The sequence below is a fragment of the Phoca vitulina genome, unplaced genomic scaffold, assembly GCF_004348235.1.
Source record: "Phoca vitulina isolate PV1807 unplaced genomic scaffold, GSC_HSeal_1.0 scaffold45, whole genome shotgun sequence".
Lineage (NCBI taxonomy): Eukaryota > Metazoa > Chordata > Mammalia > Carnivora > Phocidae > Phoca > Phoca vitulina.
This window is the reverse complement of record NW_022589748.1, coordinates 881,109-896,007: the sequence shown is the minus strand read 5'-3', so window position 1 is coordinate 896,007 and position 14,899 is coordinate 881,109. Positions and strand designations below refer to the sequence as shown.

Here is a 14,899-nt window from a genome sequence, read left to right as displayed (position 1 = left end):
CAAATGGAAAGGAAGTACCAAGATCGTGGGTATTAAGATTTTTATGGGGTACCTGGCTGGCTCAGTCAGTAGAGCACGCAACTCTTGATCTCAGGGTTGTAGGTTCGAGCCTCATGTCGGGTGTAGAGATTACTTAAAAATAAAATAAATAAAATATACTTACAACAAAAATATGTCAAGTCACCCAAAATTAATGTCTACCTTTAATGCAATTTTATTTTATTTTTTAAAAGATTTTGTTTATTTATTTAAGAGAGAGAGCATGAGCAGGGGGGAGGGGCAGATGGAGAGGGAGAAGCACACTCCCCGCTGAGCAAGGAGCCCATGCCCAACTCCATCCCATGAACCTGGGATCATGACCTGAGCTGAAAGCAGATGCTTAACAGACTGAGCCACCCAGGCGCCCCATTTAATGCAATTTTAATGAAGATCCCAACAGGGTTGAATTTTCTTCATGGACACAATTACTTTAAAGTCCATGTAGGTGAATAAATGTCTAAGGATATACTGGAAAATTATGAAAAATAATTGTGAGGAGGCTTGCCTTGTCATATATTAAAATTTACTACAACAAAAAAACAAAAACAGAAAATTAAAACAAAACCCAAAACCACATTTTTTAACTTTTTAAAAGCATACCATAAAATGACTGTAATCCAAACAGTATGATGTTATGATAAGAATGAGCAATAGACTCATGCATGAAACAGAATGGAAAAGCCTGAAATAAATCCAACCATTTTCACATACAACAAAGGTGGAATTTAATTCAGATGAAAAGATGGTTTATTTAGGGGCGCCTGGATGGCTCAGTCGTTAAGCATCTGCCTTCGGCCCAGGTCATGATCCCAGGGTCCTGGGATCAAACCTTGCATTGGGCTCCCTGCTCCACGGGAAGCCTGCTTCTCCCTCTCCCATTCCCCCTGCTTGTGTTCCCTCTCTCACTGTCTCTCTCTGTCAAATAAATAAAATCTTAAAAAAAAAAATCTTTAAAAAAATAAAAATAAAAATAAATTTTTTAAAGGCGGTTTATTTAATAATGCAACTGAATATCCACATAGCAGAAAATAGTTAGACCTTTATCTTACAACATTAAATTTTAAGGCAAACTCAATCAAAAACATAAGAAAAAAACTCTCTAGAGAAAAATCTAGGAGGCTCTTCATATAACTTGAGAGCTGAGGAAATTATTTTAACCAAAATGAGAAACCTAGCTCCTTCCTCGTTAGTATAGTGGTGAGTATCCCCGCCTGTCAAAATGAGAAACCCAAAAAGTACAAAAGTAAAATTCCACATTTCTATTACATAAAAAAAGTAACATATCAAAACAATACAAAGTAGACAAAGAATAGATTGGGGGAAATTTTTGCAATGTGGATGACAGATAAGAGGTTAGTATCTGTAATATACAAAAGGCATTTACAAATTTATATTTAAAAAACACAAATCGGGGGACACCTGGGTGGCTCAGTCGGTTAAGCGTCTGCCTACGCCTCGGGGCATGATCTCAGGGTCCTGGGATCGAGCCCCACGTCGGGCTCCCTGCTCAGCTGGGAGTCTGCTTCTCCCTCTCACTCTCCCTCTGTGACCCCAAATAAATAAATAAAATCTTATAAAAAACACAAATCGGGGGCACCTGGGTGGCTTGGTCAGTTAAGCGGCGGACTCTTGATTTCAGCTCAGGTCATGATCTCAAGGTCCTGGGATGGAGCCCTCTGATGGCCTCCATGCTCAGTGGGGAGTCTGCTTCATGATTCTCTCTCTCCCTCTCCCCCCCCACCTTCCCTCCTGCTCTCTCTCTCAAATAAATTAATCTTTTTAGAAAGACACACAAATTGTTCAACCCTATCCTCATAGGCACTATATATTTAATGTCTCCAAAGATGCTTTCAGTATCTTAACAGTATGCTTTTGTTGGTTATTTAAGTGTTCTGTAGTACATTTGTTTTGTTGCATTTTGTAATTAAGACATAATTGACATACAACATTATATTAGTTTCAAGTGTTCAACATAATGATTTGGTCTATGTATATACTGATGATGGGCAGGCGACTGGGCTGGAGAGGGAGAGGTTTTGATGGCTACACAGAAGGGACTGGACCCATACAAGATGCTAGCCCCAAAGGCAGCTTCGGGCACCAAGGGAGACCCTAACTCAGTCCCCATCTCTCACCAACAAGTGAAGAGTAGCCTGCATCCGTGAGGAGGACGACACTACCATCATCCACTTCTGGCTGCACAAAAGTGAGACCCAGCGATGCCCTAGCTATGGAACCCATGACAAGCTGGGGCCCCACCAGTTGCCCCACTGAGCCTTGGCACTAACTTACTGAAAACGTGCTGTTTTAAGTTTCTTCTTTCCAGTAAAGACTAGCCATTGCATTGGCTGCTTCTCCCACAAAATAGATATATGGATATAGATTGTGAAATGATTACCACAATAAGTGTAGTTAAAGTCCATCCCTACACCTAGCTGAACAAATTTCGTTCTTGTGATGAGAACTCGTAAGGTCTACTCTCTTAGCCACTTTCAAATATGAAGTACAGCATCGTTAACCATAGTCACATCTCCAGGACTTACTTATATCGTAACCGGAAGTTTGTATCTTTTAACCCACTTTACTCATTTCACCCAGCGCCAGCCCCCACCTCTGGCAACCACCAATCTGTTCTCTGTATCAATGAGATCAGTTTTGTTTTGATAGTTTTTTTAGATGCCACATATAAGTGAGATCATATGGTACCTGTCTTTCTCTGTCTGAGTTATTTCACTTAGCATAATGGCCAGAAGGTTCAGGCGAGTTATTGCAAATGGCAGGATTTCCTTCCCTTCTATGGCTGAACGGGGTGTGTGTGTGTGGGGGGGTGTCATTTTCCTTATCCACTCATCCATTAATGGACACAGGTTGTTTCCATTTCTTGGCTACTGTAAATACTGCTGCAGTGAACACGGGGTACAGATACCTTTTCAAGATAATGTTTATTGTTTCCTTTGATAAATCCCCAGAAGTGGGATTGCTGGATCATATGTCAGTTTTAATTTTTATTTTTTGAGGAACCTCCATACTGTTTCCATAGTGACTGTACCAGTTTGCATTCCCACTGACAGTGCACAAGGGTTCCTTTTTCTCTACATCCTCGTCAACACTTGTTATTGCTTGTCTTTTTGAGGATCGCCATTCTAACAGGTGTGAGGTAAGATCTCATTGTGGTTTTGATTTGCATATCCCCGATGATGAGTGATGTTGAGCATGTTTTCATGTCCTTGGTGGTCAAATGTATGTCTGTAGTATGTCTATGATATAGGAACGTCATGGGAAAAATGTTTTTCAATATATTTTTTGAAACTTCTTTTTCCATGTGAAGTTTATTCCACGTGAAATTTTTCCCATGAATCACGCTCTCTCTCTGTCTCTCTCTCTCCTTCCTTGTTTGTTTTATGCAGCAGAGTGAGTCCTAGAATAAAACCAAGTGTTTAGCTCACACTACTCGGAACCTAAGATCACAGAGTGGCATTCCTGTTCTGTTTTTAACTTTCTTATTGGCAATTTCATTTTATCACCCCTGCTTTAATACAGTTTCTACAAATTCATCACAGGCTTTATGATTTAATGCAAACACTCCGGCTTGAGAACAGGAAGCAGGGGGAGGGAGGGAGAGAGCTAGAGCCAGTTTCTACTCACAATATGACTTAATATGCTATTGTTTCTGATCCTAAAGAGGACAGAGATCCTAATAAACTTAAGCATGGGATTTATCCCCTTAGGAGAAATGCTCACATTAAGTTAGAGAAATGAATGCCACCAGTTATGGATTGATGAGGTTTAAAAAAAAAAAAAGAACTCACAGAAAGCTTGTACAAACATTTCTCACAGGATAATTGATTTCTAAAGATTGAGTATAAGGAAGTCCACATCAGCTTGAGGATTCCTTTGATGATTCAACAAAGTGATATCAAATCAGGGAAATTGAAACTTACCTTTCCCTGACATTTATTTCTCTCTGATCCAGTTTTCTTCCTAGAGTCTGGTGTATCAGGAAATTCTGTTAACACAAGCCGACCCAACACGGTCAGCCCAGGAACAACTGTTGTTTTCTGTAAATACAGAGGGTAATACTGAATGGTAAACACTCCCCTAAATCATGATGGAAGCTCTGAACCAAACTAATGACACTGAACCATTTGCTGAGTAGCAGAGACCATAAGCAGCCACTCAGGTTTTACTTCCTAAGAGTTACAGTCTTGCTGCTTCCAAAGTCGGCTCTGGTTTGGTTTGGTTTGGTTTCTGGTTGGAAAGGTTACTTCGGTAAAGCACATGTTTTCTCCTAGCATTGTTTGTGGGGTACCTGGCTGGCTCAGTCCGTAGAGCATGCGACTCTTGATCACGGGGTTGTGGGTCCGAGCCCCACGTTGGGTGTAGATATTACTTAAAAATAAGATCTTTTTTCTTCTTTTTTTAAGATTTTGTTTATTTATTTGGCAGAGAGAGAGAGCACAGGCAGAGGCAGAGGGAGAAGCAGGCTCCCCACTAAGCAGGGAGCCTGACACAAGGCTCGATCCCAGGACCCTGGGATCATAACCTGAGCCGAAGGCAGGCGCTTAACTGACTGAGCCACTCGGGCCCCCCTTAAAAATAAGATCTTAAAAAAAAGAAGAAGAAATTAATGCACAATTTACCTTTTGCCTTTGGAGGACCTCAGTTCTTGCTGAGTTTGAGGTTTGGTTTTCTTGGGGTTTTTTTTGATCCTGATATCTAGATCAACCTCCAACTCGAACCATGTTGGTAAATGCTTTTGCACCCAAATCTCTGGAATGTTTTAGAAAGCAAAACTGGTTTTTCCTTGTTGGTGATCTTAAAAAGTATGCTTAGCAGTTTTATTTATTAAAATAAAACTTAATTAAAATACTATTAAGTGGGCACCTGGGTGGCTCAGTCGGTTAAGGAACTGCCTTCGGCTCAGGTCATGATCCCAGGGTCCTGGGATCGAGTCCCACATCGGGCTCCCTGCTCTGCGGGGAGCTTGCTTCTCCCTCTCCCACTCCCCCTGCTTGTGTTCCCTCTCTCACTGTGTCTCTCTGTCAAATAAATAAATAAAATATTAAAAAAAAAAAAAGGCATGATACTCTTTCTGTAAGTTAAAAAAAAATACTATTAAGTACTATTCTTTAACTGCAATCTTAAGTATCTATAGTATGTGGTCTTAGTGAATTTGTTTAACCATGTATTTTATTTTGAAGTAAAATCTAAGATAAAATATATACTATACACATAGAGACCTAGAAAACTTAGTTTGTGGGGCACAATGTTGGATCACTAACTGTTCTGGGTAACATTTATGTAACATTTTTCTTTCCTAGAAACTGCTTTTATAATGTAGTTCTACTTTGATGATGTGAATGAATGCATATTTTTAAAAAATATTACCAGGTCCAGTACTATTCTTATACTTTATACTACAGGGAATTTAGCCCAGTGGGTTTTAAATAAAACATTGTTGATTGGACTATTACAGCAAATTCTTTTTTCTCCAGCTCACATGGACCATTCACCAAGATAGACCACATGGTGGGCCATAAAACACACGTTAACAAATTTAAATAGAAACCATAAATGTCTGTTCTCAGACCAAAACGCAATTAAACTAGAAATCAATAACAGAAAGATAACTGGAAAAATCCCAACATATGTGGAGATCTAACAACATACTTCTAAACAACACACGAATCAAATAAGAAACCTCAAGAGAAACTTTAAAATATGCTTAACTAATGGAAATAAAACATAACTTATCAAAAGTTGTGGGATGCAGCAGAAACGGTGCTTAAAGGGAAACTTACAGCATCGAATGCATGCCTTAGAAAAGAAAGTTCCAAAATCAAAAAGTTTAGAAATAAAATAATGACACATCTTACAACTTGAACATTTTAGATTCAATGGAATATGGTAGAGCAGACAACATTCTCTGATCTTACTGCAGTAAGTCTGGAAATTAATAACAAACCCATTAAAAAATAAACCCTATCACCTGGAATTTTAAAACCCTTTCTTAAAAACTCTTGAGACAAAGCAGAGGTATAAACCCAAATTACAGAGCATCTAGAAAATAGAAATAATGAGAAGAACACACAAAAGGCTATGGGATACAGCTAAAGCAATGTTCAGAGGAAAATTCATAGCATGTAAGTAATTACATCAATAAATAAAAAATGAAAAGAAATGAATTAAATATCCAGCTCAGAAAAATGAGGACCCTTAAACAAATGAAAAGATGCCGAAAGCCACTCATAATAAGAGAAATACATGAACCATGAGAGACTATGGACTCTGAGAAACAAACTGAGGATGTTAGAGGGGAAGGGGGCGGGGGGATGGGTTAGCCTGGTGATGGGTATTAAGGAGGGCACGTACTGCATGGAGCACTGGGTGTTATACGAAAACAATGATGTGTAGATCACTACATCAAAAACTAATGATGTATGGTGACTAATAACATAATAAAATAAAATTTAAAAAAAGAGAGAGAGAAATACAAGTTAAAGCTATCCTGAAATACCATGTGCCTCTTAAATGAGCCACAATTTGGCGGGGCGGAAAAAAGAAGAAGAAGAAGGAAAGGAAAAAACCTAACAGGCTGCGTGCAAGACTATAGGAAACCTGTAACTTTCATTGCTGGAGCAACCCAAGTCTAGGAATTTATCCCAGGATCCACTTCGGATTTATGTACAAAGTTTATAATAGCAAGTAAACTGAAAGCAATTTAAGTATCCCTTAGTGGGGGGCAAATTAAATTGAGTAATGTCCATGCAATGTAAAGTATGCAACTTTTCATTAAAAAGGAGGAAAACAGGAGCTCCTGGGTGTCTCAGTTTGTTGAGTGTCTGACTCTTGATTTCAGCTCAGGTCTTGACCTCAGGGTCGGGAGATCAAGCCCGGCATCAGCTCTACCCTCAGCATGGAGTCAGCTTGGGATTATCTCCTTCTGCCCCTCCCCCGATATCTCTCTCTCTCTCTCTCTCTCTCTAATAAATAAATATTTTTTTAAAGGTGGAAAACGGGGCACATGGGTGGCTCAGTTGGCTAAGCTTCTGCCTTCAGCTCAGGGTCCTGGGATTGAGCCCCGTGTCGGGCTCCCCACTCAGTGAAAGTCTGCTTCTCCCTCTCCCTCAGCCCCCTCCACCCTGCTCGTGGTGTCTCTCTCTCTCCCTCTCAAATAAATAAATAAAATCTTTTAAAATAAAAAAAAGGAGGAAAACAAGGAAGAATGAAGAAGTCTATGTAGCAATGTGGAGCAGAAAGAGAAGATGCTACAATTTACGTGGAAATATGGGGGGGGGAGCAGAAGATATCTATTGCCAATAATCCCAATGCACAACCAATAGATACTCCTGCTTCTAGGGATGAGAACTGGGTATCTGGGGCAGGGGTAAGAAGGGGACTTTGCACTTTATACCTTTGGAATTTTATGAATTCACTAACAGTTCAAATAAATAAAATGTAACTTCAAAAGAAATCCCCAGCCAGGAAATAACTTCTTCCCCCTCTTCTGAAATCCTTCAGCTCTCACTTCTGGGCATCTCGTTGGCCAGCACTGCAGACATCGTGGGGGTGCCCAGGAAGGGAGGGGAATAATATCACAGCTGAACTAAAGGAGGGGGAGGTCTTGTCCTAAATCCAAAGAGCCCCAGATGCTTCAAGCTAATCCATCTCCCTGTCAGTGACCCAAACCCTGCCCCCCACAGTCCCAGCCCCTCCCTTGGCCTGGTACAAGTAACAGGTGCTACCCTGCCCCTGTTATTGAGACAGAGCCCAGCCTCTTGGCCCTGCCAGCCCCCCTTCCTCGCAGAGAACCAGGTGCTCCCCACTACCCCCATGGCTTCTCCAGAGTATCCCTGCTCCCCACCAAGTGCAGGCTGCCAGGGAGAGAAGAGATACCCAGCAGCCCCTCTGACAATTCAAAGAAGTGCACATGTGGGGCAGCTGGCTGGCTCAGTTGGTAAAGCCTGCGACTCTTGATCTTGGCATTGTAAGTTTGAGCCCAACGTTGGGTGTAGAGCTTATTTTAAAAAGGGGGGGGGGCGCCTGGGTGGCTCAGTCCTTCGGCTCAGGTCCTGATCCCAGGGTCCTGGAATCGAGCCCCACATTGGGCTCCCTGCTCGGCGGGAGGCCTGCTTCTCCCTCTCCCACTCCCCCTGCTTGTGTGCCCCTCTCGCTGTGTATCTCTCCGTCAAATAAATAAAATCTTAATAAAAATTAATTAATTAATTAATTAATTAAAAAAAAAAAAAAAAGAAGTGCACCCGTGCCTGTGAATCATGGTCTTCTGCCTCAGGCCAGGGCAGGAGAGGACAGGTGGGGTGATAAAAATGACAAAGTACCACATAAGGGAGGCAAGGAAGGAGAGGAGAGCTAGATAAATGGGGGCATGGAAGGAACTAGAGTGTTGCCATCTCACAACAAACATGTTCCACTTTCCTCCAACCCCAAGGTCCCTGTGGATTTCATGCTCCCCACCCCCGCCAGCCCTCCAACCTACAGAGAAGGACTTAGGGGACAGGGTGCCCTTCCCCTTGAGTCTTGATCATGAAGATCATGGAGCCCCAGGAAATGGAGTGGTCTGGGTGGAAGGAAGAGTTTCCAGAAGTGGCCCCGGAGATGGGAGGTGGTCAGGGGAGAGTCAGGGAGAGGGAGCCTGGGATTGAGAGGCCCCTGTACCGGGCTGTGGGTCCAGGACAGAATGGGGAGCCTCAGGAGGCACTAAGCTCCTCTGGCCACAGTGGAGGCTGAGCATTCCACGCCCCCGGGCCCTGGCCTGGCTCAGGAGGGCCGTATCTCACCGTCGGGAGAGGTCTCTGGTCTCAGAGGTCTCACCTCGGGAGTCCAGTGGAGGTATGAGGGCCCAAATGGGGAGGAGGACGGCCCCCTGAAGACTGCGGAGACTGTCACACATCCTTCTTCTCCCCCAGAGCTGGGTGTTCTGCACCTGCTCTCTTCATTCAAAATGCTGGGGCAATGCCCAGCACCTCTGGCTCAGACCTGAGTGAGGCCCGAGAGGGTGGAGGGCCAGAAGGGCAGCAGGGGAGAACGGGAGGCAGGGACAAAGCTGTCCAGGAAGCACAGGAGACCTGCCCCACACTTTTTCTTGTCTCGGACTCTAGGGGTTAATTTTCTGGAAGGCACAGAAAAAAAGGTGAGTGACTCCAAAGCTTATCAACACTATCACAGGTCAGAGTTCTCATGCAGGGCCACCACTTGGCCACTGAGGAGGAAGTAAGCAAAACTTTAACTTCTCCGAGCGTCAGTGTCGGTTTCCTGACTGTTACGTCATAAGGATGAAAGAACAGGTGCACCCAGCCCACTGCAAGGCTGGAGCCAGAATTCAATGGGATGACACTTAGCAAAGATTTCAGGCCAGCAGCTGCTAAACTACAAGCGCCCAGTAACGCTACTGTGGACCTGACACTGGGTCTGGGCTCCTCGCCAACTGCACTCTGGTGTCCCCAATGGTGTGGATATTCACCTCGGGGCTCCACCTGTCCACAGGACCGCTGGCCAAACAGCCAATCTTGCAGCCAGCCTACACTTTCCCCAGGCAAGCTGGGGGATCCCAGACACACCCTCCCCACCTCTGCACCACGTGTGAGTCGGATGCTTCCTCTCGCTGCAACCACGGCCAGGTTCATCCAAGGGGAACGTCTGCTTTGGGATGGCTCTCCCTGGCTGGCTGATACCTACAGGGCAGCCGGGAGCGACTGGCAATGTTTTCAGGAGCTCCCTGGGTGTCAAACAGAGAGAGAACCTAGTGCGACCTCACCAGCTGCTTCCGAGAAGTCATCCAGCGTGCACTGCTAACATTTCAACCAAAGCCAGCGTCAGGGTAGGCTGGTGCCTGTGTGGAAACAGGATCAGAGCAGACTGCGGGTCAGCACACCAGAGAGCCTGTCAGGTGGGCGCTGAGCTCTCCTCCAGGATCCTGAGTTCCTTTGAGGTTCTGACCCAGGGCAGATAAATGGTAAATGTGGGGCTAAACGCACTCCCGGTGAATTACAGCATACATTTCACTCCTTTTGGACCATTACAGCTCCTGGGCAGAGATCAACCCGAGAATCGCACTGATGTCTGTCATTAATCAATCTGAGGGACAAGGATATGATACCCCCACTCGACCCTCTCCCCAGCCAGAGATGGGGTGAGGATAAACTAAAGGATGTTTGATGAACAGCATGGGGAATACTGTAAACTGGTTACGTATTTAACAGAATTGTGAAAATAAAATGAGTCTATCCAGGGACGCCTGGGTGGCTCAGTCAGTTAAGCATTTGCTCTTGGCTCAGGTCATGATCCCAGGGTCCTGGGATTGAGTCCCACATGGGGCTCCCTGTTCAGTGGGGAGTCTGCTTCTCCCTATGCCTGCCATTACCCCTGCTTGTGCTCTCTCTCTGACAAATAAATATAATAAAATCTTTAAAAAGGGGGGGGCGCCTGGTGGCTCAGGCGTTAAGTGTCTGCCTTCGGCTCAGGTCATGATCCCAGGACCCTGGGATCGAGCCCCGCATCAGGCTCCCTGCTCAGCGGGAAGCCTGCTTCTCCCACTCCCCCTGCTTGTGTTCCCTCTCTCGGTGTGTCTCCCCTCTCTTGCTGTGTCTCTCTCGGTCAAATAAATAAATAAAATCTTAAAAAAAAAAAAAAAAAAAAAGTCAGGGCGCCTGGGTGGCTCAGTTGGTTAAGCGACTGCCTTCGGCTCAGGTCATGATCCTGGAGTCCCTGGATCGAGTCCCGCATCCGGCTCCCTGCTCGGCAGGGAGTCTGCTTCTCCCTCTGACCCTCCCCCCTCTCATGTACTCATTCTCTCTCTCTCAAATAAATAAATAAAATCTTTAAAAAAATAAAATAAAATAAAAAAAAGTCTATCCAGAGACAGGCTAAAAGTTGGGTGAAATGCTCAAAACTAGCAAAAAAGGGGAAAAAAGTACAAATAGGATGGATGGGTGATTCCGAGCAGGAATCATGCATAACTACGTAACTTGGATTGAGTGTGAATTTTAGCCCAACCTGTAGGAGGGGTCAGAGGATGGGGTGGAGAAAGGGGAGGAGAGTCTCTTGCATGGCTCATGCTCCCAACTCTTTAAGTCGACGACCCCGCCTGATGGGGGTAGGGACAGTGGCTTCACCAGGAGCCCTCCAGCCTTAAGTGGGGAGGGAATCCCCTGAGGACATCCAGAACCAATGTCCCTACCTTGTTCCGCACGCGGGGGCGGTGGGAGGACCCGGGCCGGGGCGTTGCGCCGCCAGAGCCGGGCCCGCCGCCCTCACCCCCACCCCAGCACGCTCACCGGTTGCCGCCTTGGCCGCCCCTCCTCTGGCAGCTCATGACGAAGACGCTCAGCGCCACCACCCGCGGCAGCACCAGCCAGAGCCGCGGCCCCGCCAGGCCTCCGCGCAGCGCCCTCCAGCGGATGGCCCGAGAAACTGCGTTTCCGTGGAGAAGCAGTTAGAGCGGAGCGGGGGGGAGGGGGGTCACAGGTCACTAAAATCTCAGGACGTGGTGGTGTTCAAGAGAGAAAGCGCGTGGGGGCGTCGTCCCCGAGTTGAGACACTTTAGAAGTGTGTTTCAGTCCTGCACTAAAAGAGGCAAAGGAAGGCATTTGGCAGAGGATGGCTGTTCCCCAGTACCTTCTCCCTTTCCTCCCTTAGTATTAGAACAGCCAAATTTTAGATGAGTACACAGTCTTCCAGAACAAAAGCTACATCTCTGAACCTCGGGCATAGCCAGTTATGACCTCGGGATTAAGTTCTGGCCAAAGCAATATAAACCGAAGTGCTGTGTGTATGACTGATTTCCAAGAAATGTCCTTAAAGGGAGAAGTGATGATCTTTGTCAGTCCTTCCTCCTGCCGGCTGGCTGGAATGCAGATGTGATGATCCAAAGAACCAGCAGCCACATTACACCACGCAGTGGAAGCTACACGCTGAGGATGGTTAAGTAACACAATTCTGTGCAAAGTAAACTGGTCCCTGACGTTAAGGGTGCTCTGCCCATCCTGTGTGGTCTACTTCTGGATCTCTTTTACATAAGAGAGAAATGGATTTCCATTATATTTCATTCATGCCATTATTGTTTGGTTTTCTGTCTCACATAACTGAACTGAATCCTAACCAATAAACAGAGGAGATAAAAATCCTCTTTGCTGGCAGAAGTGGGGCAAGGATGTAACAGAAGTAGTGGTCCCTTGTGTTAACAAAGGTTTAGGAGAAGCTCAAGGTAAAAAGAGGACTGTTCCTGAAATTTCTATCCATTTTTAAGAAGAGGCTCAAATCCTTGACCATCTCCCTTCATACCAGAGGGGGTCCCTTTTAGTTCTTGTGCCTGCTGACTGCCCACAGCACCTTCTTCTGATCCACACAGTCTCAGGAGGTCAGTTTGGACTGACTGTGGGGACACCTAGTCCAGCCTGGCTCCTCATGTGATCCTCAGACCACCCTCATGAGACTACCCTAACGACTTGCTAAAACTGCAGACTTTAAGGACTCCACCCAACACCAGATGGATCAGTCCCTCCAGTGGTCCCCATGATTCCGACAGACACTCAAGTCCAATCCACCATTTTACTTGTGGGGAAACTGAGGCCCAGGAAAGGAGTGGAAATCTCCAGAAGTCTGACAGCAGAGCTCTAGGCAAGAACCCAGTAATCAGGTCCTCCAGTCCAGGGTTTACTCCAATGCCATGTGAATCCTCTGTCCTGGCTCTCTCAGGTGGTCCCTTGCTAATTTAAAGACTGTCTGAGATGGGACACGATCCGCACGGTCTCCTCCATCCTCACAATCCTGGGACAAAATTGCAGGCTGAGGATACACCTGTGGCCCCTCAGCACATCTCTCAGATTTGCTTGCAGCTGCAGAGCTCTGGCCGCATCTACTAAGCAGGAACAGGACCTGCCTGCCCTCGGACTCCATGCAGACTTGCAGATTCATCTGTCTGGACATTCAACTGACCCCTCCCTGAGCCAGGGCCTGGGGAAGCACATCAGGGGCTCTCCAGAAGCAGGACACCCTCCTGGAATCCCAACCTATGCCCTACCAGACCTCCTGCCCTTCCTCCCATTTCCCCGCAGCCCTGCCCTGCCCTCCCCGTGCCTGGGGCATGGGAAGGATGGTGTTTTCATAAATGGCTGCATCTCTTCCTGCCCCAGATTCTCAAGCATCCTCGGATGCCTCTTCCCCCTCCCTCTCCTGCTGGCTGAACTTCCATAGCCCACCCCCGCCCCTGGAAGGAATAAAGCTCTGACTGACTTCAGAACACTGCACGACCTGTTTTGCCCTTACCTCCCATGGATACCCCACAGGTACAGCCCCCACTGATGCCACGCCCAAGCAGGCGGGAACTACCTTTGTCCTTGCTCTCAACTCCAGCCCCTGCACACACATCTGAGCACCTTTTCCCTTGGCGAAATCCATTTACTCCCACCCAGCTGAATATAGAGTCTTTTTCCCTGGGAGATTCCAGCCCATCCTGGATGCCCTGTCCTTGACTCAAAGGCAGGTCCAGTCTGAGGTCAGCATTGACCTCTCCAAGGAGGTCTCTGCTGGGCCAGCTCCTACAACATGCCTTGTCCTTTCACCTTCTAAGCCATGTAAGGTATCACTAGTTCATAACTACCTGGGCTATAAGCTATCTCTATCCTCCCTAGGAGCTCATGATTTAAAAAGTCAGGTGAGGCACCTGCGTGGTACAGCCCATTCGGGAAAGTGACAAGGAGACAAGGCCCCATCACTACCAGGGCCTTTTACGGGCCCCAAATCCCTACCGCTTCAGGCCCGGAGCAGGCCTCTGCTCATTCACTCAGTTTGTTTTCATCATTCTAATAATTCATAATGACCACGCTCAGAAACCTGCCTCAGGTCCTTCTCTCCCGCAGTAACACCGACTGTCCATTTTTCTGTCCCCTACCCAAACCCACAAGCCTTACGCCTGCCTGCTCTTGAGGGAGTGGTACTGGGGAAGTGGTCTGTTCAGTGGGGAGCTCTCAACCAGTGGGGCCAGGACATTGAAAGGAGGATGCAGGAAACCTCGGTGTTCACGCGGGGTAATTTGGGGTGCCTGAAGAGCGAAGCGCGGAAAGCGGAAATGGTGAGAACAGACTGTGTGAGGTTAATCTCAGCACGCCCAAACCCCATACCAGTCTCCGAGGCCCGAAGCGGCTCCCTTTGGCGCCATCTGGCGGCCGTCGCGCGCAAGCGGATAGTGGACGCAGCGCGGGTCCCCGGGCCTGCGGGGGCCGGTTCCCGCGGGGCGGATGGGCTGGGGGGCGCCCAGCTTGGAGAGCCGGGACCGCGCGGCCCGGGGCGGGGAACGTCTCTGGATTCGGACGGACCTCATGAACCCCGCCAGGCCCCGAGAAGACCCGGGGACGCCAGCCCCTAGCCGTAGCAGACCTGCGGCCGCAAGCCGGGGCGCTGCGGGGCGCTGCGGGGCGCTGGGCGCCCGAGTCAACGTGCGCGCGCCCGCACGCCCCACGCAGCATCCCGCACCGCCGCGTGCGCGCACGCACGCCCCGACGCTTGCCCGCGCCGGCCGGTCTCCCACGCAGCGAGCGGGCCGTGGGCGCCCGAGCCCACTGTTCGGGAGTGGAGGGCCTTTCCGAGGGGCGCACTCCTGGGGGCACACCGCTGCACGCTTTTTCCACCCTCACCTCGGGCGTGCGGACGCCGCCGCGGCCGCACTGTTCCCATGGGTGATCCCCTGGAGGGGGGTCGTGGGGGTCCGTGCGGCCCAGGCCCCTCCGAGCAGCCTGGGGGCTGCCGGGCCAGGCCGCTCCCACCTGCCGGCCGCGGCGGCCAATGAAAGCCTGGTCTGGTGATGTCATGCCCCGACCGGACCCTGGTGACGAAAGTCCCAGGT

At 47.7% G+C, this 14,899-nt stretch overlaps 1 protein-coding gene across 1 annotated transcript in view; it reads right to left on the bottom strand.

The window, feature by feature from the left end:
* The window catches only part of LOC116648600 (mucin-3B-like), a 50,584-nt gene extending 35,720 nt beyond the window's left edge, over window positions 1–14,864 (bottom strand). The window contains exons 1-3 of the mRNA XM_032430673.1: window positions 14,666–14,864; window positions 14,178–14,267; window positions 11,334–11,469 (exon numbers count right to left, since the gene is read on the bottom strand). Of these exons, the coding sequence (XP_032286564.1) occupies window positions 11,334–11,469; window positions 14,178–14,267; window positions 14,666–14,864 (425 nt within the window). The remainder of the gene's footprint in view (window positions 1–11,333; window positions 11,470–14,177; window positions 14,268–14,665) is intronic.
* Between the last annotated feature and the right edge of the window lie 35 nt (window positions 14,865–14,899).